A 26,287-nucleotide genomic window follows, 5' to 3' on the forward strand; every position below is an offset into this window, starting at 1 on the left:
CATGATAAATAAATATAATCATTTCACGGCCTAGGTTCAATTAATTACAGTTCCCTTTTACACCAAAATAAACTAACATCAATCATGTTATGTACAATATATAAAAATGCACTTTTTATCACATAAAACTAGTTCAGTGCCAAAAGAAAACTCATTTTATTCACAATATTTTTGAGAGGCCATGTTACTACAAGGAATGCATTAACAGGACTTAAAATAATACATTCACAATGATTCAGCAGTCTGAAGTGAAATTTATGTTAACATATCACGATGTTAACTGTATAGACTTTCTATACAGATTTCATACTGAAAGTATGTAATAAAGTATGACACAAAAAAACAGAAGGCAAAGACAAGTTTATCAGCCAACAAGGTTATGGCAACTATTTTCTGGAATACAAATTGGATTGTTGATTGATTACCTTGAAAAGGTTAAGTTATTGGTGTTGTAAAAAAGTATTTTAAAGAGTTGGACAAATCACATTATAAAAATGGTGTTAACTAAATTATGGCACCAGTATGAAAAGTGTATTAGTCTTTGTGGGGATTATATTGAAAAATAAAACAACAAAAAATGTTTTCTTTATCCATCTGGAAACTTATCAGCACATCCTTGTATTTCTAGTAATTTTTTAGAAAAATCATTGCAAAACACAGAATTTGGTGGCGTAAAACACTATTTTTTTATGTTTGGCAATTTAATTGATAACTTACCAAATATTTTTATTTATTTAATAAGTGAATAGAATTTTACAACAAAATTTATAGAGAATTTAATTGAGAGAATCTATCTGTGTAATGTCAACTGAATATGAGAGTTGAGATTAGACTTTTATTACAAGAGAAACTGAAATAGACACTGCCACAAAAAAATGGTAATATAATTTTAAACCAAAACAAGAATCACTTCAATACTGGAAAATATTGAGAAACATAATTAAATATTAGCAATAAATAAAAACATATTATACATAAAACTTAATATATAAAATATAGATATTTTAGTGTTTTCAGGCCAGTTTTTATCTTTTGCTTCTGCTTAGTAATCATATACATTCTTTATCTACAAATAAATTGTCTGTCAAATGGAGATGGTAAATGCTATTTGTAAAGGTAACATTAGTGAAATATTATCTTTAAAAAAAAATTATAGTAACCTTTGACAAAATGTATTCTACATACATGTTTACTCGATTCATAAATAAAACTTTTAACAGAAGAACATTATAAGCCTTTGCACATGCATTTTCAGTCAATAAAGATAAAACTAATTATTATTAGTGATACATTTGGCATTAACATTCAAATGTAAAAACACATTTCAATTAAAAATCATACCTTTTCAAATATAAACGTCTCTTTTAAAATAATAACTAACCTGTCTTCAGGGGTGCGAGCTAAATACTCTCTTTCAATGAGGCCTTCTATTCTTTTCTTTATAATTACTGGGGATGGAAGAAAACGACTTTTTAATTGTTCAGTTACTTCTGCTACAAGTACATTATGCTGCAAAATTAGAAAAAAGAATTAATGAAAAAACACTTTATTAAACACAATTAATTATACATGTTATATAATGTGAACATAACTTATTCAGAGCAGTTTAGTGGTTAATAAAAAAAATGACCAAAACAATGTAGCATGTATTGTTTTTTCCAAACATTAGAGTAGGTTACTGATGACCTTGAATGAATATGCCAGCATGATGTATTAACAAGAAAAATCATTCTGCGAGATATGGTTTCATTAAAGCAGATCTGTTATTACTGTTCGTAGATATTTTCATCTGGAATATAGCCATGATCCTCCTAATAAATACTATTAAACAATAGTATCAACAGTTCAAACATACAGAAAACTTCACGCATAAAAAATTCAGTTGATGAATGCAACTGAAGATGACAATAAACCATGCCATTACAAATTTACTGCGCATATTCCTGATTAAGTAACCAAAGCGTTTTTAGAAAAAGCAAACATGGAAAGTAATTTCATTAGAAACTTTCTCTCATCAGAAATATGGAAGGCAGTTTTTGATGAACTATGTTCTGGTCACATTAACCATCATAATTGTCAAAACTGGAGGAAGCGAAAACTTATGCCATTTGAACAACACAATATAATAGCCTGAAAATTAATATTTGGTATGCATTGACAGCTTAAGAAGTGATATTCTACTTCGCCGAGCCAATGGTTACTACAGCTAGATATCTAGACATGTTAAAGACGTGCACAGTACCACAAATCAAACAGTGGCAATCCAACATTTACTTCCAACAGGGTCGTGCACCACCACACTGGGATTTACATATCAGGGAGACCACCTACAAGAAAAATTTCCTCCATGTTGGAGTGGCCACGGACAAATTCACTGGCCATATGTTAAACCACTCAATTTTTTCTTTGAGCATTTGAGAACCCCAAACCCTTCTTTGGTGTACACAACAAAGATTGTCAACATCAATTAACTAAAAAGAAGATTGAAAGTGTAATTAATGGAATAACTCTAGATATTCTTCTTAATGTGTGGCATTAAGATTAATATGATCTAGACATTTGTACACCACAAAAGGTGCCCATATGGAACTTGTTTGAATTTATTAAGTGTCTTAAACAGAACTGTTTGAAATGCCTGTTCAACGTTAAAAGAAACATGTTAAGTACACTGCTTTGTAATTCTTTTAATAACTCAAATTCGCTGAATAACTTATGATTAGCCTGTATTATATAATTTTTTAAATATATTCATGAAATAAAAAATATGATCTATTGTAAAAAAAAAGTAATGTCTGTGTAAGCTTACTCTTTAAATTTTTTGATCATACTTTGTTCTTATAAATACTACCGGGTAGGCTAAAAATAAAAGTCAGTTTCTCCAATTAACAATAAAAACGTTATTAAATAACGTTTTTTACCATGTTTATCAGAGCAACAGTTGTTGTCTTTCTCACTTTTAACATTTGTGGCAGCATTTACAGGTTCATACATTTTTTTCAGTAAAGTTTTGTACTAAATAATAAAATCAACTGAGTTTTCAATTCAGACAGCTTTAGCCTAATCACATCATTTGGATTTGATGACAATATCTTCGGCAATTCTTCACAACAAAAAATTGGAAAGAAAAAATTAAATGAACATGGTGATTTATTCAATTGTTCCTTATCATCCCATCCAATTAGGAAATGTAAGATCAGGGTAGTATAACAAGAAAATCATAGTAAGGAGGTGTGCTATCTTGCTGCCAATCACAAGAATGGCTCATGTCTAACACACACACACACACACACACACACACACACACACACACACACACACACACACACACACACACACACACACACACACACCCACACACACACACACACACACACACACACACATGCACATACACGCACGAACACACAAAGTTCATTAATAGTTCTGGAGTACCAACATCTCAAAATGTGGATTGTTTATTACACTTCCATCCAAGAAAGGTCTAAATACTCATTTCTTTCTTCTTTGGTCCATATCAAACATCAACTTCAGGTAACTAAGTTCCTTTTCGTAATAGCCAAGCATTTTCATCACATCAATAAAAAAATTATGATGGTTTATTAAGACCATTCAATTTGAAGCAGACTACATAACATCCTATCATTAAGAAAAAATACGTTCTGCTTCACAATAAATTCCTCACAAAATTCTACCTTCTGCCAAAATTATCTTCACCAAGCTCTTGAAAAAACCTTTCACTCTTACAAAAACTTGTTCTGGTTATTCTAAAATTTATGTTTAGCTTACACAAATGATTAATAACCCATCTTCCACATTCAACGTTATGAACTACTCTTGGAAATTCTTCTAGTGGAGTGTTAAGTAAGTGGATTTAAGTTCTCTTTGACAAACATAATCTTACTCATTAGAAAAGGTTAGAGGAATAAGATTTTGAAGAATGCTTGTTGATGAAGGGAAAATCAAGTCTTAACAACAAAATATATTCAAGGTAGTTGGAAGCAGTTTGAGATCGTGGTTGTAATATATAATTAAGAATAATATTGCAGAAGAAATGACAAAAATCCAACATAATAAACAACCTTAAGATGGCAATAAAACAGATTTTACAGCCTTACTATCAGTACATTCTGCAGTTTACAGATGCCATGTTCAAAATCAAATCACAATAATAAAAATTTGATTTCTTTTGGCAGAAAAAGCAAGACTAAATGTAACTTTCATATTATAGAAATGGAGGCCTAATTTAATTAAACTTTTTATTTTCTTAAAATTTACAGCTCATATAGTGGTCTCAGCTAATAAATACAAGGACGGTTTGATAAGTCAATGACTTCTCAGAAGCTGGTGCTCCAACAAAAAAAAAAAAAAAGAAGAAGTCTTAGCAATTTGTTTGAAAACAAAGCCGGTCTGAGTGGTTGCGTTGAGATTTAGATCCTTATTTGGTGATGGGCCGGTTACAATACAAACCTAATAACAATACTAATTATGTTATTCTAAAGCCCTCCTTATAATCGTTTACAAATATTATCGGACTATTGTTTATTCAGGATATGAAATTTTAATATGTGAAATTGACTAAAAATATGTGAATGGCAATCGGTATTAGAATATTAATATTATTAATTTTTTTTAAAAATCGGTGCAATAAAAGTATCAAACTAAAAGGGAATGATGTTGAAGAATAAATTTTTGTAAAAAAAATTTTTTTTATTTTACAGTCACTGACTTACCAAACCACCCTCTTATATAATTTAATTTGTATATTTTTAGTTCATGTTCTTTACAAAATTTAATCCAATATAATTTCTAAAAGGGTTTCTCTTCTAACTTATTTCTACAATTTTTTACTGAATGCTGCCGACCCAAAAAAAATAACCATGAAGGATGGGATGTGTTTCACTACTGCCATATTTATGGCAAAAAAGCATTTCCAGGCTTTACGGCAATTTTTACTGCCTTACTGTTCATAAATTTTTTTAAAATTTTAAGCGATATCTAGAATATTTAGATTGATTTGATATGCGATATCTAGAATCCAGTTTTTGGAAACAATTTTTAATATATATTTTACAGAAACATTTATAGCTATGTACTACATGTAATAAGAGTATGAACAGTACAATGTTTTCATGAACAATAATTGAATAATAGTTTTTTTTTTTACTTATATCTTTTGGAAGTTTATCTTTTAGTTATATAAACTGGCATCAAAATTTTGCATAAAAGTATAAAATAAATATTTGATTTAGTATATAATGCTATGAAATTAAATAAAGCACAAGAACAAAGCCAAGAAAAAGTTCACTATATTTATCCCATGTGTTTTCCCATCATGATCATTTGTACATAGACTTGTCATGAATGCATTCATTTCAAGGAATACAGTATAGATCGAACCACAATTGCCTTAGATAAACTGTGTACAAAGAGATTTTGTAGAAATCAGTAGTAGTAATTTTGAATAGTTATTTCTCATTTCAGTATTTATTTTTAAATAATAAATCTGCATTTCCAGCCTTAGAATAATGTAATATAAAAATTTATTCATATGGCCCCACTGTTTACTATGTTATTTAAATAGAAAATACTGAATATTTAAATAAAAACAGTTGTTTTGCATTAAAACTATCAATAGAAGAAAAGTCTATTTTTTTAATTAATACTTTCAAAAACAACATGAAACAATGTAACTATAAAACAATTTTATTACAAAAATGCTAACTCTTTGAATGGTAAGTGTAATGGTTATTTATTTTACTTACAGGCATTTTCTTTCTAGCTTTCATTATCCTAACAATGGCAGCTTCTATTTCATGTTTACGATCTTCATCTACTTTATTACGTGTCTCTCTTCGTTCTGGTTCAGACTCACCCTTAGCTGCTACTGTTTGTATCTTAACCCTGATTGTTTAAAGAAACAGATAAATCACTTTTAAAAAATTACAAGGTAAAATTTTATACTAATTTCAAACTTAAAAATAGACACTGTTTAACCTTAGAAAACGCCATAAATAGTTTAAAGTTACAAAAAATATATATTTATATTGAATTTCAACAATAAGCCACTCGAATAACAGAAACATAAAAATAATGTAACAATTGATCAATTTACATACTTTCGTGAGTGTCAAGAGCTTTAAAATATTAATTATCTAAATATCTCTAAGTATGCATTTAACTCATAAAAATAAGATATAACAAAGAAACTGGGATAGTTGTAAGATAACAAGAATTTATATTTTACTTAAACAATTGGTCTTTTACACTAACAAAAAATTAAAAACCTTTGTTCTTCAGGTTTTCCTTTCTTTTATTTTAGTCAGTAGACCCCACATTTAATTTTTTTTCTGGGCAAAAAACACTATCACTTTTTATTTATCAATTAAAATAGAATCCCCAACTGCTATACAGCAATTGACATGAATAGCTGAAACACACTACAGTAATTTAAATATTTGAGTATAAACAGATGGCGCCCTTAAGAAACCGTAAAACTTAAGAAAGAAATATTTAATTATTCCCTAGAATAGTTTGCATGTTAGCCCGCAGTTTAAACTTGCAATGCAGTGTCGCATAACAGATACTATCCACAAAGATGTGATGCACTGTCAGTAGACAGTTGCAGCGAGCACAAACTGGTGCACCTGTTTGAGTCGTCAGATGTCCATGAGTGAGTCTAGTGCCCTAATCAGAAAAAGCAAAAAATAACCTCTTGATGATTATTTCTGCATGAGGAGCTCCACAGTGAAACATTGTTCTTAATTGGGTGAAGTTTATTGTTCATGATAGCATTCCAATCACTTTGCCACCCATCATGAACCACCCTCTTCAAAAAACAAACAAAATCGTTGCAGTTCTGTATCTGTCGTGGATCCTTTTTACTTTAGACAGCTTTATATTTATTAACTTTTTTTTTAAATACAGCATTCAGAAAGATTAATTACAGTGAAGTTTGTGTATGGGTTTTTTTAAATATTTAATTTTAACGAAGAAGTTTTGATATTTTTCAATGAGATGTGAGTATTGTTTTTCTTCAGTGTTTTTTTTAACTACTAAGTTATAAATTAAAAAAGTAATCTCACATTTATTTTAATGTGAAAATTTTTTTACGTACTCTTACTCTTTCATTTTATTATTTGTATTGTCAAAATCTCATAATAAAACAAATCCAGCCATAACGAATGTGTTACATCTTGAATACTTCACGAAGATGAAAATTTGTATATTATGGAAGATTTAAAAGCTTTAACAATGTTCACCAGTTTAAGGTTAAAAAAAATAAATAATAGGTAGAAACAAAAACATTGTGTCTGCTTAAATTTGTTGGAATGTTCTAGATTTAAATCTTGATCAGCCTTGCATACACAATATTCACCTTTCATAAGTTAACTGCAATTGGCAGTTAAGCTGTAGTTACTGAAATAAATAGATATGTGGCTATAACAAACATCCTATATTTACATTTAAGGACAAATATACCTGCTGATAATTTAATTTAGATAAATTACTCTCAACATAATAAAGAGCATGGTTATACAAATTATTAACCCCATGGTTATGGGGTAAATAATTTTATTGATAAAAATTTACCCCAGGTGAAGCAATAGTGTATTGTTAGAACGTTAACTACACGCAGAAACAGTACGAATATTTAAAAAGTAATAGAAAATGAATTATTTTTTTTATTAAATGAAAATAAGTAATGAATGAAATAATGATAACACGTATATGCATTCTATCATTCTTCCTATTCAAAATAAAGCTGCTTATTCCCCTACCAAATTATATGATTATATCAAACACAATTCTGATATCAGTCATCATGCAGATGGATGTGGTGATTGAATCAATAATTTCAGCATTTCAGGTGTTAAGTGCTGATTTTTTCCCCACTTTCAAATGGACTTTATTCAATAAGTGAAGGGAAGATTAAGATATACTGACATATAAGTAAAAAGATTTTTTTTTTAAATAATATAAGTCGGTTCAGTTCTTGCTCACATTTAAAAACAACTACTCTCTAGATAAAGCTGACTGGTGAATATTAAAGAAGAATTTGATGCAGTTATTTCCTATAAAATGTTTTTAAGCAACTTTTCACCATATTAACAGCATTACAAGATTCGAAAGCTATCCAAAATACCAGAAAGATAACAATCCAGGATACCAGAGAGATAATAGATCTCAGAAATGGATACCTACTCTACAAATCTAGGATAAGTACAGTTTATACTTAGGGATTTTGAATAGAAACTGATGATTCCATCAGTAGATCAAAGCAGCTTTTGAACTGATTACATAAACAAGACACTTCATAAAAAGGTTACAAAAATTATTAAATTGAAAATTACCTAATGCGCTATTTTTAATGCACAAAATAAATTAAACAATCATGAATTATAAGAACTTCAATCCCTTTAACTGCTATTATAAAAGGAGTATGTTTGTTTACTTTACAGATTTATAAAAAAATTCTTTTTCCTTTTACCAATTCTTAAAAACTTTTTAAAAATTTCTATTACATCAAAGGTCCAGCTGCAGCATAAGCATCTTCCTGATTTCCGAATCATAGTTTTATTACAAATTCACCTGATTATTTTTACAACATTATCTTAAAATATAAGTATATATTTTATTTTTGAACTGAAAATTTTAACTTCACTGGCTGTTTTAGACAATTTATACTTGCGTTATTTCATTTTAGATAATTTATCACACACTAAAATACTTATGGATTTTGTCATTGGAAAAGAAAAAACAAACACTGATGACACTATTCTGAAGGTATGATATTAATAACATTTTTTCATCCTTTTAGTAAACAAACAATCAGGCAACAATAATAACATTATCATTCAAAAACATTTTTGATTCATTTAACCATATTTACTGTGCAATTAAATTTCAAATTTCTCACAATTCTTTTTGTTAGGAGTTATTTTGCATGTTCTGTACTCTGTTACTGAATTCCAGTGAAGTAATGCGTTTATTTATTGAAAATTCCTGTAAAATTTGTGATGATACTTTTAATTTTTGAACTTAATTATTTTTTAGCTAGTAACAGAGTGCTCATTTTTTTTTTGTTTCTTAAAAGTAATGTTACAGTTTTACAATCTACTTTATTTTTGTTATATGTACAATGCATTCTGTTAACAATTAATTAACAATAAGCAACCACTCTATGGAACCAATGAAATGAAGATGATAAGTATATGTCATTAAATAAGGAGTAATCTTGTATAGACCCTGGCTAACCAAAGAATGTATGAACCAAAATCTAAAAATGTGCGATTAACTGAACCCCACACACGAAAGTTTATATTTTTAAATATACTTAAAATAAGATACTAAAAACAGTTTCATTACTACCAACACATGGTAATAGCAACTCAATTATTCATTTTATATGATAAAATGGTAAATAAATATCTTTTGAAGTTTTAAATAAAATAATTTTCATAAAAACTCCATTCTGAAGCAGGGGAAATATCAAAGCAAAATACTCATGGGAATTATAAATAATATTACAAAAATTTTTAACAACTTCCTTTATACCTTTTTAATCAAATTATTATCATACATCGCATGAGTTTAATTAAGTTAATTTGGATTTCAAAAGATAACATCATATATGAAATTTCTAATATATTTATAAAATATCAAATTTTCAATTAACATTTATTATACAAAATAACGAAATAGTGAAGTTTTTGCATAATGAAGTTTTTATTTCATTTACTTAATTAAATATTATATTTTGTGATATTAAACAATTTTTTTATGTTAAATTATTACCCCTGCGCTCTTAATTTACCCCCACACAGGAGGAATGTTTGCAAAAGTAATGGTGGAATATTGTAAGAAAGAATATTCCAAAAGAATTTTGGAATCAAACGTAACCAGTAACATCATGAATCATTATGTTTCTTTACTTCCATATTTTTTTTAAAAGGAAATAGTCAAATTTTCAGATAAATGAGTGGTACTTTTTCTTTACAGTTTACTTTTTAGTCCAACAAATAAATAACAATGTCTCTGGTAAACCATCAGATGCAAACAAATTTTCTTTTGTGCATACAAAACCAAACCATGTAACAGTTTTTCATGATAAAATATTTTCGAGTTATATATTATACAAAAAATAATTGGCAATAAGAAATTTAACAGCTATGAAAATAATCTGTATTGGTACTGATAAAAACATACATAAATTCTACAAGAAAACATGTACTAACAATTCTTATAAAATTACAGAAGATTCTGAATGTACATCATTTACCCAGAACTACAAAACCTGAAATATACCTATGTAACTTTGATGAAAATGAGTCATTAACATAAAACACATGACTTGGTTCTATTTCTTTAGTTTTTGGATTCTTGATGAGAATTCGTTGCGTGGCTTTGCCCATAGCTAATGACTGCAGTGCACGGATCAAATCTCTCTCGGGGATATCAGTCTCATTCTGAAGCTCCTAAAGAAAAGAAATGAAAATGTTTTAATTTATTTACTTTATTAAAGTGATGATAGCAATGTTAATAAGTAATGCTTTAGTTGTCACATCAAGTTATAATTTCTTTTTAACCATTAGGTTTACTTACCCTAACCTCAATTTTTTCCTTCATTCCAAAATGGTCACTAGATGCAAAACTTCCACAAATAATAACTAACATTATTGTTATTATTAGTATTATTCCTTGGTGCCTTCAACTTATTTGTATTTATGTTCTACTGGTTCCATAACTTAGTGCTACTTCTAAAAACTTCCTGTTGTTCTTTTATTGGGCAAAAATTCTTTTCATAAAAACACTCCATTTATTTTAACTTACCTATCAATTACATTTACTTACTGTTTTTACTGCATTTACTTACTGTTTATAGTAAATGAATTTTTCAGATTTAGTATATAACAACTTCATTTACTTGCACAGTATCACACCACAATTAATATTTAATTTTTATTATAAATTTTTACCTAATGATAAATTATAAAAACATAAAATAAAATATATGACAAAAATAAATATGGTAAAACAAAGAAACAAAGTAATTTCTACCTGACCCCATTAATTATACCTGACCTGTTCATTTCATAACACATTCCTCAACTCTGAGCATAACTATGTATATAGCACAAATTTTTTTTCAGATCTTTTTTCAAGCCTTTTCTTTTTCACCTTTATGCTATCTTCACTATTTTTTTTTTTGTATTTCCTTCTACATCATTATGGTATTAATTACTATAATTATAATCTGTGACTCCACATACAATTTCTACAGCTACTAGTGCACTGTATACAAATATTTTAAAAAATAAAGTAAAACCTCCAATATCTGAATTTCTGAAACCCAGATTCTTTCAAAACCAGACAGACCAAGAATCAGAGAAATATTTCTTTTTAATTTCCTTTGAGCACTAGTATACAAAATAAAAGTTACTTTCATTTTGTTGTAAAAAGAAATGCATGTCTATGATTCTAATATTAAATATTGTACAAAGTACAGTATAATATATAATGTAAATATACATAACCACCTCTTAATATTACTATAGATGCAGTACATATGTGAAATTATTAAAATCAGTTATTAACCACACTAGTTTGTTTCACTGTTACATACCACTGATAAACAATGATGCAAAATCACAACGTGGATCGTTAGTGAATAGATCAAAGGAAAAGGAAATTTATTAAAATTCTTTGCAGAACCAAGAAGTGGTCAGTCACTGTAAACTAATGAAGCACTATTATAAAACACTACATGAAGTTGTATATTCCAGTTTTGTCATCAAGAAAAAAGAAAAAATGTTACTGCTGTAAAAAAGGAAATGCTTTTAGCTATTAACCTAGGTGAAATATAAAGTCCAATGATAGTTCTGGTCGGTTAAGACAGCTGAAGTCGGGAGCAGTTATCTAGTAATACACCATGCACTGTTATAGCGTAAATTACTGTATGATAAATATTTACACCAATTATAAATGAAAAAAGCCTCTTGCATCCAGAATCTTCTGGAATATACACAGTATGTCTGAAAAGTTGCCCAGCCAAGTCGGGTGGGACAAGACAGTAATTTCATATGAGGTGTGATAATACTGTTGCCATGTGTGCTAGGGCATTGTCGTGCAAGAGAGTCCAACTGCCCATATCCCAGTACTCAGGTTTTCTTCTTTCTTTTTCTGTTTAGCCTCTGGTAATTACCTTTCAGATAATACTTCAGAGGAAGAATGAGAATGATGTATGAGTATAAATGAATTGTACAGCCTCAGTTCGACCATTCCTGAGATGTGTGGTTAATTGAAACCCAACCACCAAAGAACACTGGTATCCACGATCTGGTATTCACATCCGTGTAAAAATAACTGACTTTACTAGGACTTTAACGCTGGAACTGTCGACTGCCAAATCAGCTGATTTGGGAAGACATGTTACCACTAGACCAACCCGGTGAGTTCCCAGTACCTAGGCTGGATTCGATGAATGTGACGCATCAGGCATTTCATTACTTTCAAACAGAATTAGAATTCACAGTTTGATCAGTTGGGACAAATTCATGATGAATCAGATCCAAGAATTAGTCCAAGAATGCAACCAACATAGTATTCACTCTTTTTTGTTGCCTGACTTTCACAGTTTTTGTACTCCAGGACTCAACCAAAAAGCAGACTAACGCTTCATTTGCGGATTCAGGTCACTATCAGCAATTTCAGTGGTCTTGAGCGCATGAAACACACACTTGTTTCTGTTCTTTGGTCAAGAACTGTGGAACGATACGAGTGCATACCTTTCGGCAGCTCATTTTGTTTGTTAGAATTGAACATACCATATCTTTAGCATAGCAATGTTTAGCTCTTCTGCTATGGCCCAAATGGTAATATGAGGTTTTTTGAGCAGGAGCGCACACACTTTCGCAACATTTTCATTATGAACAGCTGTTGACAGCCTCCCGCTTCGTTCGTCATCATCCAACGACTCTCTACCGCCTTTAAACTGCTTCCACCATGTTTATGTTGCAGTATGAGATGTGCCTTCATCACCGAATGCTTGCTGTACCATAGAATAAGTTTCAGAGAAAGATTTTTAAAGTCGAACACAAAAGTTTACCGAATGTAACTTGAGACTGGAGTGAAAAAACGTGATGAAATTTTGTACACATATTAGTCAGACATCGTCCTACATAGTTCCTTGGTTGTCCCAGAGATGATGCTACCTTTATCGACTACAGAAATTTAGTTTGGCAACTTTTCAGGTCTACTGTGTACATATTATGGTTAAGAGATTTATATATATTATATAATATAATACATTAGATTTTTATATATTATCTGATAAGATACGGATCTGTGGTAGTTTTTTTAAAACCCCTGTTCCACCAATTAGCACTCTTATTACAACTGCTATCAACTGGCTGGGTTTAAACACATTAAGTAAAGATAAAGTTTTATAAATATTACATTACTGAGATGACTTCTGAATCCTAATGACCCATATTTTTTACTAATTTTTACAGACATGATTTTTTCCATCTGCAAATAATTTAAGACAATTTTCTTATTTTGTTGTAATATCTTTACTTGTATTGTTGAACACTGTATTGTGTTTGTCAGAATTCCATAAACACCATTAAGGTAAATAACACTAGCAAATTAAGGTTGTCAATATTGTAAAGTTTAATCAACAATTAAAAAATAGTTTTTAATTTTTTTTTATGGGAAATATACAAACATATATATAAATAAATACAAACATTGAAAAAAATGCCAATGTTAACTTTACATCATTCATACTGATAAGTAATAAACCAAATAGAATGCACACATTACAGTTCAAATATTCTCAAGAACAAAGCAAAAATTTTTGTAAATCAAATAAGAATAATACATAAAAACAAATATATAAAATAAATTATACAACTATACAGCCATGTAACAACTGTATTAACAAAAATCGTTAAACCTCAACCATATAAAAAAGACAAGAATGCTCAGGTAGGGTATGTTATAAATACACTAACATTAAAAACAAATCAACTTGAAAATAATAAATATAACATAAAAGATGTTGAGGGTTCTTACATATACAACACAATATTACATCACTGATTTGCAGTTTTCATCATTCATAACCACATTAAAAATCTACAATAACAAAATAAGCTTTTAATAATTTAAACACCAATAATTTAGAGAGAGACGTGTAAAACCACATTAAATTTCTAACTGCTAACCTCATATGTAAGTTTGTCTCTGTTATTGAATAACATGAGTACACACATCTGGTATGTGGATACTTGGATAATATGTTTCCTTGGAGAGGTACTGGTTGTTCGTGATGGTGGAGATGCCATGGACGTAGAGGATGCACCATCTCTTCCTTCACACTCTTCACGACGAGGCCCAAAGAACACTGCATTTAAATCGGATGATCCTAATTGGGGTTGTAATGTTAATTGTCTACCGCTATGTTTTGCTAAGTAAAACCTGAAAAGTCAAAAAAAGACTGAGTGAGCTTTTAATAAGGTTTTAAATTAAAACAAAGGAAGAGCAACCTAAAACAAAAACCAAACCAAGCCAGCTTGAACTATAGTTATTTGAGTGTCGTCTTTAATGCCGCTAGTATTGCTGCTGCTGCTGCTGCTGCTGCTACTAGCATTAGTGTTAATTGTGTATGTTATTGATTGTGTATTGTTGTCAATTTTAAACTGTTCATACTTCAGTGCAGTATAATGATTCTTTATAGTTGTGTTTTTCTACAATGCCTTATTCAGTTGAGGAAGTTCTGCTATAATGGAAGCCAAGTGCATTCTAAATCCTTTCAGGGAAAAATTCTAAAATATTTGTACAACAATTTCTGAAATCCAGTATCCCAGGACAAAATAACATACATAATTTAGTTAAAAGATGGTGTATAGGTCGGTTTTAAACAAAAAAAATAGGCACCCCTCCTTTAGGATTCCAGAAGTTATAGCTGATATTCCAAACAGAATTCCTGCTAGTCTGAAAAAATCGATTAGCCAGTTACCAGAACGAAGTGGTTAATACACATCTTGCCTTAAGATTCTTCATGATTTAAATTTGAAACCAGACTTTGTAACAAATGTGCAACAACTTAAAAGAAGAAACCGTAACATCTTAATTACTGCAATCGCCTTTTCAAAAACATTTTTGACGGATAGATAATCTTGATGCTAAATTTCATCAGACGAGGTAGGATTTCATTTATCTGGACAAGTTAATTTACACAACACCACAAACAGAATGACCAAAAAGTTTCATCAGTGTTGACTTCAATATGAAAAAAAATCAGAGTATTGTTTACTGCTTCTGGTAATCATATAGTAGTAACCCACCGGGTTGGTCTAGTGGTTAACGCGTCTTCCCAAATCAGTTGATCTGGAAGTCGAGAGTTACAGCGTTCAAGTCCTAGTAAAGCCAGTTATTTTTACACGGATTTGAATACTAGATCGTGGATACCGGTGTTCTTTGGTGGTTGGGTTTCAATTAACCACACATCTCAGGAATGGTCGAACTGAGAATGTACAAGACTACACTTCATTTACACTCATACATATCATCCTCATTCATCCTCTGAAGAATTATCTAAACGGTAGTTACCGGAGGCTAAACAGGAAAAAAGAAAGAGGTAATCATATAGTAAGAACCAATATTTTTTGACTGGACAATCAAAAGAAAAATGTACCATATAATTTTGGTACTTGCTTGCTTCTTCCAAACAAAATGGCACAAGTTGGTGCAGCAAGTCGCACATCAAATGATTCACCAGTGCACGTTCATGTGGACTTTACAGAAGAATGAATTGTCAGCAGACGACACTGACTTCTCCATGTTCCCCAGATTTGCCTAGTTGCAATTTTCTCCTTTGGTATGAAGGATACAGTTTAAAAATCAGATCTTCACACTCTCAATAATGTACTAAAGGCAAATATTCAACTGCACTGACAAAACAATGTTTTGCATCAAGCTTATTCTCAATATCATTACAAGAACACTAACTGTAATGCGAGGCACAAGGCACTCGCTTCGAAAATCTTTTGTAAAAATATGTAAATAAAATAGGTAAATTTGTAAAAATAGGTAAATTTTTATAGTCTATAGCTATTCGGTTTTAAATTGTTAACCTGGTAATATGAATTTATCATGAATGTAAGATTTTGGCTTAAAAAGACTTCACCATGACTGTTTGTTTACTCATAAAAATGTCAGTCACGTGATTGTTTATAAAAACCTATGAAAAGCTTATTCAAGTTCATTAATTTTAACTAAAAATTAAATTGCAGACATTAAAAAATCTGCAATTTTTAATAAATAAGAATAACAATTAAAAATTATATAAATCATCACTGTAACAGATTTTCTTCTCGTAATTTTGCTAAATCAAAAATGTTTTGTTGTTTTTTTACGTTACAACATCCTAATTTTTAATTCAATTTTATAAAATGTTTATATGTCCCTTTATTCTTACTCATACTACTTAAAACTCCCACATTCAAATCCACAAAATTAATTAAATGATTCATCAAGTATTAATAACAATGTCATACACCTACACGATCATATGAAATTTCTCTTATCTTTTCAGCTTTCATAATATTCCATTAAAACCTTAAAATAGAAGGGCTCAAGTAGATGATGCCACAATAGTGACATACGTTCGACAGTAGTTTTACTTCACATAACTGTTTCTAAATCAGATAACGAAGTACTGCACCATCAAAAAGTAATATGATAATGTTTAGTCGGTATCAGTTACAGATTTAAAATTACATTGCCAATTATTTATAATATTTTTAAGTATTTCAATGAAAACAAATTTTGCAAAAAACAATTTTTGTGCTATCCCTCAGTGAGTTTCAATACACTTGTTGAGTACTTGTTAAATTACTAACATAATATTGTTACATAAATAATTTCAAACAAAATTCAATTAAATATCTACATATTACCAAATACTTCTAGCTATATTAACAAACTACTACTGGCACTTATTAATGAGGTAAACTAAAAATTTAAGTCAGATACAAGTATTTTATCTTTATACAATATATAGATCTGCTCATCTCTTTGGCCGAATGGTATAATAGCATTTCTGCCTTTCATCAATTAAATTTTGAAATGGAATCCCATTCAGGAATTTTTTCACACAATAAAAAATTGATTACTGGTTATAAAAAAGTCAGTAGTTGTACATAATTATCACAGAATAAATAATTGTGTACAAGTGCTTTTAAATGTGTAAATAGTTCAAATCATTATTAGCTCTTATAACCTTCAAAACCTCTTTTTCTGTTTAGCCTCTAGAACAATTGTTAAGGTATTAACTTCAGAGGATGAATGATGATGATGTGTGAATGTAAATGAAGTGTAGTCTTGATAGTCTCAGGTTGACCATTCTTAAGATGTGTGGATAATTGAAACCCAACCACCGAAGAACACCCGTATCCACATTCTAGTATTCAAATCTGTATAAAAGTAACTCCCTTTACTAGGATTTGAACTTTGAATTCTCGACTTCAAAATCAGCTGATCTGCCATGACGAGTTCATTGCTAAACCAACCCGCTGAGTTAACCTTCGTAACGTACCTAATAATTACTAAACTGCATGTATAGAAATGCTGAGTTAAAATATACTTTTATTTATAAGTTATACATAGGCTTCAAATGTACTAATTCTCCATTTACATTAAAATAAGAAAATCTTAATTATTTTTTAAATCATAATTACTCATATACATTAAAAATAAACACACTTTTTTTTTAACTACAAAGCTAATACCACTTTTTTACACTAGTTTTATAAAAGAATGTAATTTTTACATAGTTTTAAATAAGTTTATACAATACAGCTTGTTTGATTACCTTCTAAAAGCTTCAAATGCATTTCTAGGAGCTGACGGAATGCTACACTTTGGTGTTGCACTTTGTGTGGGCCAAAATCCTGTTGTTAATACTCGTACACTTAGATCAACTCCATGAAGATTGGCCTAATAGGAAAAAAAGATTACTTATATAATTTCTACACAGCAATATTACAAGACAAATTTCTACTCTTAAAATACTCTGCCAAATAATTAATATAACAGTATAGTTCCAACTTGATTTAAAAGAAAAATTCAACTTTACTAAAACTTAATTTCTGACTTAAAATTTGATGCAGAAATAAATCAACGCAAACTTTGTTTTCCTTTCACTTATTTAAATAATACTAATACTACCTCAATATAGTCATAGTTTATAATTAAAACTGAAGATGATTTAAGTACCAAAAGACCTCTTGTTTGGTAAAACAATACAGAAAATGCTGTAATTACATTATAAAAAAACAGGGTGAATGAAGAGTTTTAAAAATTCCTTCACATTACAAAACTGAATGCAACTAGATTATAGAAACAAATGTAGATCTGCACAAGTATAAACTGAATGGGGGATGCTACATCACATCCTGTCCATTCTACAGCATATTGTCTGTGTGATGCTGTCTAGGATTAGCATGTCAAATTCTTTCAGGCATGGCTTTTCTGGCACATTTAAACCTGTGTATTCTGCGATGTCCTCCTTTCCAAAATAATCTCTATTTTATTTCCATGAACTCACTACTGATTTGATGAGTATGAGAAGTGAATCATACATTTTTAATTTAAATTTTAAATTTACAAAATGATTTTTCAGCCCAAGTTTTTGTCTATCCACTCCACTACTTCACTAAAGGAGAAGGGTGAATGATTGTGCCTACAACTCTGAATGCAGCTGGTGTGATGTTCTGGTTGCCCAAGACAATGTTTAATTTCTACCTAGGCCTTTGCCGTTTTTTTTATCAAGTACGGACTGCTTCATGTATTTTACAGTATTTTAAACAAATTGTATAATATATTACATCAACTAAGTTAACAATGACAATAAAGTTCCTCAACTGAGACCATTAAAAAACATACACAAAATAAAATTATTTGTTATTCATACATCCCAGAACTGTACATTGTTTACATCACTCATACAGCAAACTGAATGGCTGAGAAAATATTTCCTTTGGGATCTCTTCAGTTTTCTTGGATCAATCTGACAACTTTAAATCTCTTACATTTCATAATCACTTTTATGTTAAGAAAAACAAAAAAAGGTCAGCTAATGAGAATCTGATGTGGCTGGAATAACGTAGGGATTCCTCAAATAATCTTAATAATGTTAAACAAGGTATCAGTGACTGAAGAATGCACGAGTGCATTGTCCTGCAAAAGGAACCCGGCTTTTATTTTCCACTACTACAAGACTAATTTGATGAGCATGAGCAGTCAATCACTTCTTTTTTTTAATTTACTATTTACCATCTCCTTTTCTAGCACAAATTCACCAAGTAATATACTTTGACAGATTTAAAAAATCAGTATTGTTTTCACTCACAATTTTTCCAATCTTGGTTTGAGCTTTTAATTCTTTGGACTCAGCCAAGTTTCACTTGACAATATTTTTTGTTGGGTGGTATATGATACACCAACTTTCATAACTAATTACAATTAGATGAAAAATTTTAATTAGATAAAAATCTTTTAGATTTTTGGACATGCAATGCAGCTCACTGGTGTTTTTGTTCCAGCAATTACAAATGAGGAACAAAACATGGCATTTTTTTATCAAATCTTCAACTAAAAGAATTTTGTACAATGTCTATTAATCCCTGTTTCTTCTAATATCCAAACACTCAAATCTTCATTTTTGGCCCAAAAGTTTTGAATCACTCCTGCCAAGTTTAAATAAGGAAATTTTTAAAAGACACCCTGTCCATTCACCATTCTCAATACGTTTTTCCCTTCTTTGAGACATTTATGCCATTCAAGCGCAGTTATTCTCAATAAACAGTTAAATTTCAGAAACTGTTTTCCCAAATTTTAGACTAATGTAAATTTATTTAGCCTAATGGGCTCTTTGTCTGTTTTTAAACTTTAACACAAATAAAATATAAACTTCACCTCCACAATTAGATAGTCAGGTTAAAATCTTCCCAATCTAAAAAAATATTCTCTTTAATTAGTATCAATAGATCGCAAATTATGAGAATCAGTAATATAACAGTACTACTGTCAGTCTAGAAACATAAGTGTATTATAAATCTTACCCCTGAAGTGAGAACATGTTCTTTGAATTCATCCATTATTGTATTTGATACTGTCATATCTTTAAACATCCCTTCTAGTTTTGATGTAAACTGACAACCACACTCCGTCTATAAAAAAATAAATAAAATTAAATACAATTTATTTAAAGTCAGTATTAATTAAGGTGGATATTTGATAATTTATAAAAACTGTCTTACTTCTAATTTATTCATTTTTTCAACCTTAGTTAGAAATCATAATATATTACTAATATACTCAAACAGCAGTTATCTTAATCCTGACCAAGTTAAAAAGTACAACTGCAATTTTCTTTAAGAAAAGTATACGCGCAGTATAGTATTAAAACAGACAAAAATAATAATAGTTTCCTCCATGTAGTAATCAGAATTACTTCTTCTTTACATATTCGTTAAAACTTGATACATACACAATCATCTATATCCAATAAACATTCTGAATGGGAATTCTTAACATGATATAACTGTAGTTTTTCCAAACATTCTGATTTGTCATCTATCTCAAATATGATTATTTACTTGTATATCAACTGAAGATATGAGACTTGTCCAAAAGAAATTGACTTTTGAAATAGCTCTTCAATCTATCAATATCTGCTAATGAGTTTGTATATTGGGATTCTTTAGAAATAATAATATTCCATTTACCATATCACTCTACTTTGTCTCAATCTAAAACTGCAAGTGTGCAAGTGAATTTTGTTCTGTGCTAGCAGAAAATAAAGAAAATTTAAGACCAATATTGTGTTTTAATTGGGTAAACAAAACACCAGTAATTTGAGAATTTTTGGAAGCCTAACAACTGAAAAGCTCTGCTGCAAAACAATCTAAGAGATTGAAGTTCACTGTGGGACCAATACACTATTCCAATGAAATGCTTATCAGAGTAGATCCATGACAGTTAAAAAATGTGGGGAGCCATGTACCACCAACAGTGGGTGAACAATTTCCTTCATAATTTATATAGCAAGTAAATAAATTAATTTTCTTAAATGTATTTACATTTATGAATGTATATTTATATACGAAAAGTCACTTTAATGACAGGTTTAGATAACTCAGGTATCAGACATTCTCTAAGTAGTTAAATAAAATCTTAATTCCAATTGTTACAGGAATAACTCTTACATGAATAAACTGTTATGAAGTATTTATAACATCAGAGAAAAAAAGGAGTAAATTCCAAATACTTCTAAAGTATAGCTACCATAAATTATTAAATTTAAAACCAAATGATTTCTTTCAAAGCAGACAAAATTCAAAAAAATCTCAATCACGTTCTAGTTTCAGATGAGGGACGTTCAATAATTAAAAAGAAAAATTGATGGTGGAGAAACAATGGTTAATTCAATGACAATGAAACTTATTGAGGGTCAAATCGGGAACTTTGGGAATACATTTAATCAACTGGCTGTTCAATCATAAATTAAACATTACCTCTTTTGTTGTTTTCAGAATGTCAGCTCTGCTTGAAACATCTATGCTGGAAGAGCATTCAATTTTAAGATTTTTGCTATCAGAAGGTGTGAAACCAGCAGAAATTTATTCAACAGTGTTGAGACAGTATGGTGAAAAGTGTTTTAAGCCGTAAAATGTGTTCGACATGGGTTCCAAGATAGTTGACTCAAGCCCATAAAGATATCCAGATTCGCATTTGTTCTGAGCTCAAAGAATGGTTTGAGGCCGAAGGTTATAAATAACTTTCTAGATCGTATGAGGGTAAATCAAATATATACAGGAATTTTGTTCCTGAGCTCCTATGGTTGGTAGAACTGGGCCCACGCTTCTAGTATGTTTGGGTGGGGTCATTAGGAGTGCGGAGAGCCAGCCATTCCACACTATCAACCAATTTATCAGTAACACTCATGATACTGGAGCAACAGGTGCATTCCTCTACTGCGCATCACATAATATAAAATTTCTTGCTAGTTCACGCAACGGAAATTTTCTGGAGATTGACTGCACGGTTCAGGGACCAAACATTGTCAAGGACTTGTGTGTTTTCCTGGCGTAAAGAGTTCAAGAATGGAAAATCAGGAACACAATCGCCGTCCTTGGACTAGCATTACAGACGAAAACATTCACGTGATACAAGACATTCTTGAAGACGATAGACGGATGAGAGTATCTGAAATTGCAGAACAGTTTGGAATAAGTTATGGGAGCTGTGAAGCGATCATCACAAATGACCTACAGTTCCGTAAAGTGTGCCAGATGGGTCCCTTGCCTTTTGACCACAGATAAGAAATTATAATGTTTGGAGGTCTGTCAGAGGCTTAAAGCAAGGTTTGCAAAAGGTGATGCATTTTTGAGTCAGATCGTCACCTGATACAAAACGTGGGGTCCACCACTACACTCCCCAATCGAAACAAGCAAGTATGAGGGTGGCGGAGGAAAGGAGAGGCAGCCCTAGTAAAAAGCAAAGACACTACTGTCAGCTGGCAAGATTTTTTCAACCATTTCTTTTGACCGGCAAGGCATTTTACTCGATTTTTTGCGTGAGTAACAATCAATGCTGCTTATTACTGCCAGCCATTGAATGTGGTGAGGGCTGCATATCGCCGCAAAAGATGAGACCAACAGATTCAAGAGGCCAACCTCCTCAGTGACAACACCAGGCTCCCCCTGCAACTCTTAATTGTCTCAAAACTCGAAGAAATGCACTGGACTCCAACTTGATCATCCTTCCTACAGCCTGGACCTATCGCCCTGCGATTTTCATTTGTTGGGCTGCTTAAAGCTCTAGAAAGGGAATGATTTGAAGATGATCAGGGCATGGAGGGATTCGTGCGCAATTAGCTACTGACGGAACCAGCTTCATCCAATGATGCTGCAATAAAAAGCCTCCCTTCTCACTGGGGAAATTCTGTTTCTAAAGAAGGAAACTATGTAGAAAAATAAATTATATTTGCCTTTTATTATAAATAATTTGTAAAAAAAATAAAATCCTCTTTATATTTAACTTAACCTCATATAATAACCTGTGATGAAATGTGGGTATACCATTTTGAGCTCAAATTCAAATGACAAATTCTCATCCAGATTCGCCCATCAAACAAATTCTAAATTCATGCGTCAGCTGGTAAAGTGATGTTGGCGTTCTTCTGGAACTTGGAAGGCCCAATTTTTAGTGACTATTTAGAAGAACAATCTACTGTGGACAGCAAGTACTATTAAAGCATGAGGGCTCTCTCAAAAGGTGTGATTCTCTTGCATGACTATGTGCACCCCCACATAGCTCAGAGAACGGGAGAAACGCTTGAGAAGTTGGATTGGGAGGTGTTGCCACATCCTCCTTACAGCCCAGACCTCACCCTGTCCAATTTTCATTTGTTCAGCATGCTCAAAAACATTTTAGTTGGCAAGAAGTTCGACAACAATGAAGTGGTTAAAATGTGGTACACAAATGGTTCAAACTGCATGGTAAGGTAAGACTTCTATGCTGTGGCAATCAGAAAGCTCACAGAACAATAGGACAAGTGTGTAAATGTTGCTAGAGACTATGTTAAAAAGTAGTGTAAGTTTCATAATCATTGAATAAATAGTTTTCCCTACATCAATTTGTCTCGTTAATTATTGAAAATCCCTTGTATTAAAATTTTCCATAGAATTATTTTAAAATAAAATAAATTCTTAATGTCTCAATTTTCTCAGGTTCTTCTGATAAGAAAACTGGTGCTTTTAACATATTCATATTCAAATTACCCTCTGGTATGTATCCTTAACACACCATTTTTAAAATATACGAAGTCTGTAAATAAAGTAATGAGACTAGTTTTTTTGGCAGCCAAAGTGGCAACACTGTAAAGTTAACAGCAACATACAGTTATATAAACAGCTGATAATTTTAAACAGCTTAATAACTTTAATCTACTGTTGCCATATGAGATGTAAAAAATCTTTCTGTAAAACAAGTTTTTGTTGTGCATTACAAAGATGACCGATACTAATTTGCTACAAATTAGCAACTATGTGGAATCAAGTTGTGTTAAACTCTGTGAGAATGCTACTGAAAAAGGCATATGGAGATGACGCTCTCTCACAAGTCCAAGTCTTCAGATGGTCAAAAATCAGTTGTGGGCAATCCATGCTCTGGAAGACCATTAACGTCAAAAAGTGACAAAATGTTGAGCAAATCAGAGACTTGATACAGTCCAAGTCCATTGGGGATTAACTGTCAGAATGATTGCAGAACAATTAAAATTTGAACATACCAAAGTCCATAAAATTTTGATAAAGAATTAGACATGAAAAGTTTGTGCGAAATTGGTCCCAAAAAACCTCACTGTTGAACAGAAAAACAACAAGGCGGAAGTTTGCCATGATCTTCTACAATGAACTGAAACTGGATCCATGTTTTCTAAAAAATGTTATTACTGGTGATGGATCTTGGATATTTGAGTACAACCCAGAATCAAAACGCCAGAGCAAGGAGTGGCTTATTTCAACCTCACCACGTCCCAAAAAAGCAAAAATGAGCAAACCAAAAATCAAAACCATGCTACTTTGTTTCTTCAACAGTAATGGCACTGACCATAAGGAATTTTTGCCTACAGGACAGACTGTTAATCAGTATGTTTACCAAGAAATTCTTGAAAGACTGTGGAAATGAGTTGCCTGTGTGAGACCAGCTATCAAAGAAAACTGGATGCTGTATCATGAAAATGCACCTTGTCACACCGCACTCTAAATTAATGAGTTTTTGATAAAGAAAAACATTCCTGTAGTTTCTCAACTACCTTATTCACCTGACTTGAATCTCTGCAACTTTTTCCTGTTCCTAACTTTAAAAAACACCTCAAAGGACACAATTTTGGAATAGTGGGAAACAAAAAAAGAATGTAACCGACCATCTGAAAGATATTCCAGTTTCTGAGTTCTAACACTGCTATGAAGAGTGGGAAAATCATTTGAAGTGTTGCATGGATTCATAAAGGAACTATTTCAAAGGTGACGAGAGTTCATGTATAATTGGATTGTAAATAAAAAGCTTTCCTGAACCAGTCTCATTATTTTATTTACAGACCTTGTATCTCTATACATTATTAGTATATCCTTATTTTCCTTACAGATTTAATAACACCCATCCCGAAAAAAAAATTAAAATCAACAGACAAGATTTTTCTTCACTTCAAAATACCTACTACAAACATTCTCTCAATCACCTACTCAAACATACACAAAACCAAGTTGAAGAACACAACATACAATGCCTAGGGAGATAGTATATTTGTTACTGTTTATCATGTAATACCTAACTAATTTATTAAAACAAGATATTACTGTAGTGCCACAGTTTATTTTCACTGACATTTTTCAGAGAAAAATAATGTCAATAATACTAAAGTATTTTATATAATAAACTTATAAGCTTATAAGTAAATTTAAACGTTTATTTAAAAGTAAATGTAAATGCAAGAATACCTTCAATTTGGAGATCATATTTTTCTCATTATCATCGCTAACAGATTTATTGAGCAGTAGTCGTTTAGCCAAATGTTGTTTATAATATCGTTCAAAAACATCCTTCTCTTGAAGAAATCTGAATAATACCATCGTCTTATCTAATACACTCTCAATTTCTTGTTCAGTCATCTGAAAAAACACAAGATTAATTAATTTTTTTTTTTACTGAATTTTAATTCAATTAGCAGTAGTTAAAACAGATTTTAATATTCTTTGTATTTCAACATAAAATGCAAAATACTACCCAAAAGTTTCAAAAAATGTTATTAAAATAAGAAAAAAAATATACATACACTCTTTGTAGTCACATTCAAATCAGCATCTGTATGATTCTGAAGAGTGACTATTTTTTATGTGCTATTTTTTCATTACACACAAGGGCAACAAAAAGCTGCCTAACTTTACAAAGAGGAATACACATATTTTTTGTATACTCATACTAATAGTTATATACTACATGAGATACAACACCTAGTTGACTCTACTCAACCTGTAAAGCCAGTAATAACCTGATTCAAATTTTAAGGCAGCTACTTAAATTCAATGTTAATATATGTAATATCAGAGCAACCTCTAAATAATGAGTTCCTAAAGAAAGATGCCATTAATGTTGACAGATAAAACTTCAAGTTAGCTTCTATCTAATCTTAGCTTTTCTTCAAAGCATGAAGCAT

General features: G+C 30.7%; 1 protein-coding gene across 1 annotated transcript in view; it reads right to left on the minus strand.

Annotated features, from left to right (window-relative positions):
- Nucleotides 1-26,287, minus strand: part of Cul3 (cullin 3) — a 128,509-nt gene that overhangs the window by 15,100 nt on the left and 87,122 nt on the right. The window contains exons 8-14 of the mRNA XM_075355749.1: nt 25,572-25,742; nt 20,130-20,237; nt 17,879-18,003; nt 14,229-14,481; nt 10,306-10,475; nt 5,763-5,901; nt 1,382-1,509 (exon numbers count right to left, since the gene is read on the minus strand). Coding sequence (XP_075211864.1) covers nt 1,382-1,509; nt 5,763-5,901; nt 10,306-10,475; nt 14,229-14,481; nt 17,879-18,003; nt 20,130-20,237; nt 25,572-25,742 — 1,094 coding nt within the window. The remainder of the gene's footprint in view (nt 1-1,381; nt 1,510-5,762; nt 5,902-10,305; nt 10,476-14,228; nt 14,482-17,878; nt 18,004-20,129; nt 20,238-25,571; nt 25,743-26,287) is intronic.

This window comes from Lycorma delicatula, chromosome 2 (genome assembly GCF_047948215.1).
Source record: "Lycorma delicatula isolate Av1 chromosome 2, ASM4794821v1, whole genome shotgun sequence".
Taxonomy (NCBI): Eukaryota; Metazoa; Arthropoda; class Insecta; order Hemiptera; family Fulgoridae; genus Lycorma; species Lycorma delicatula.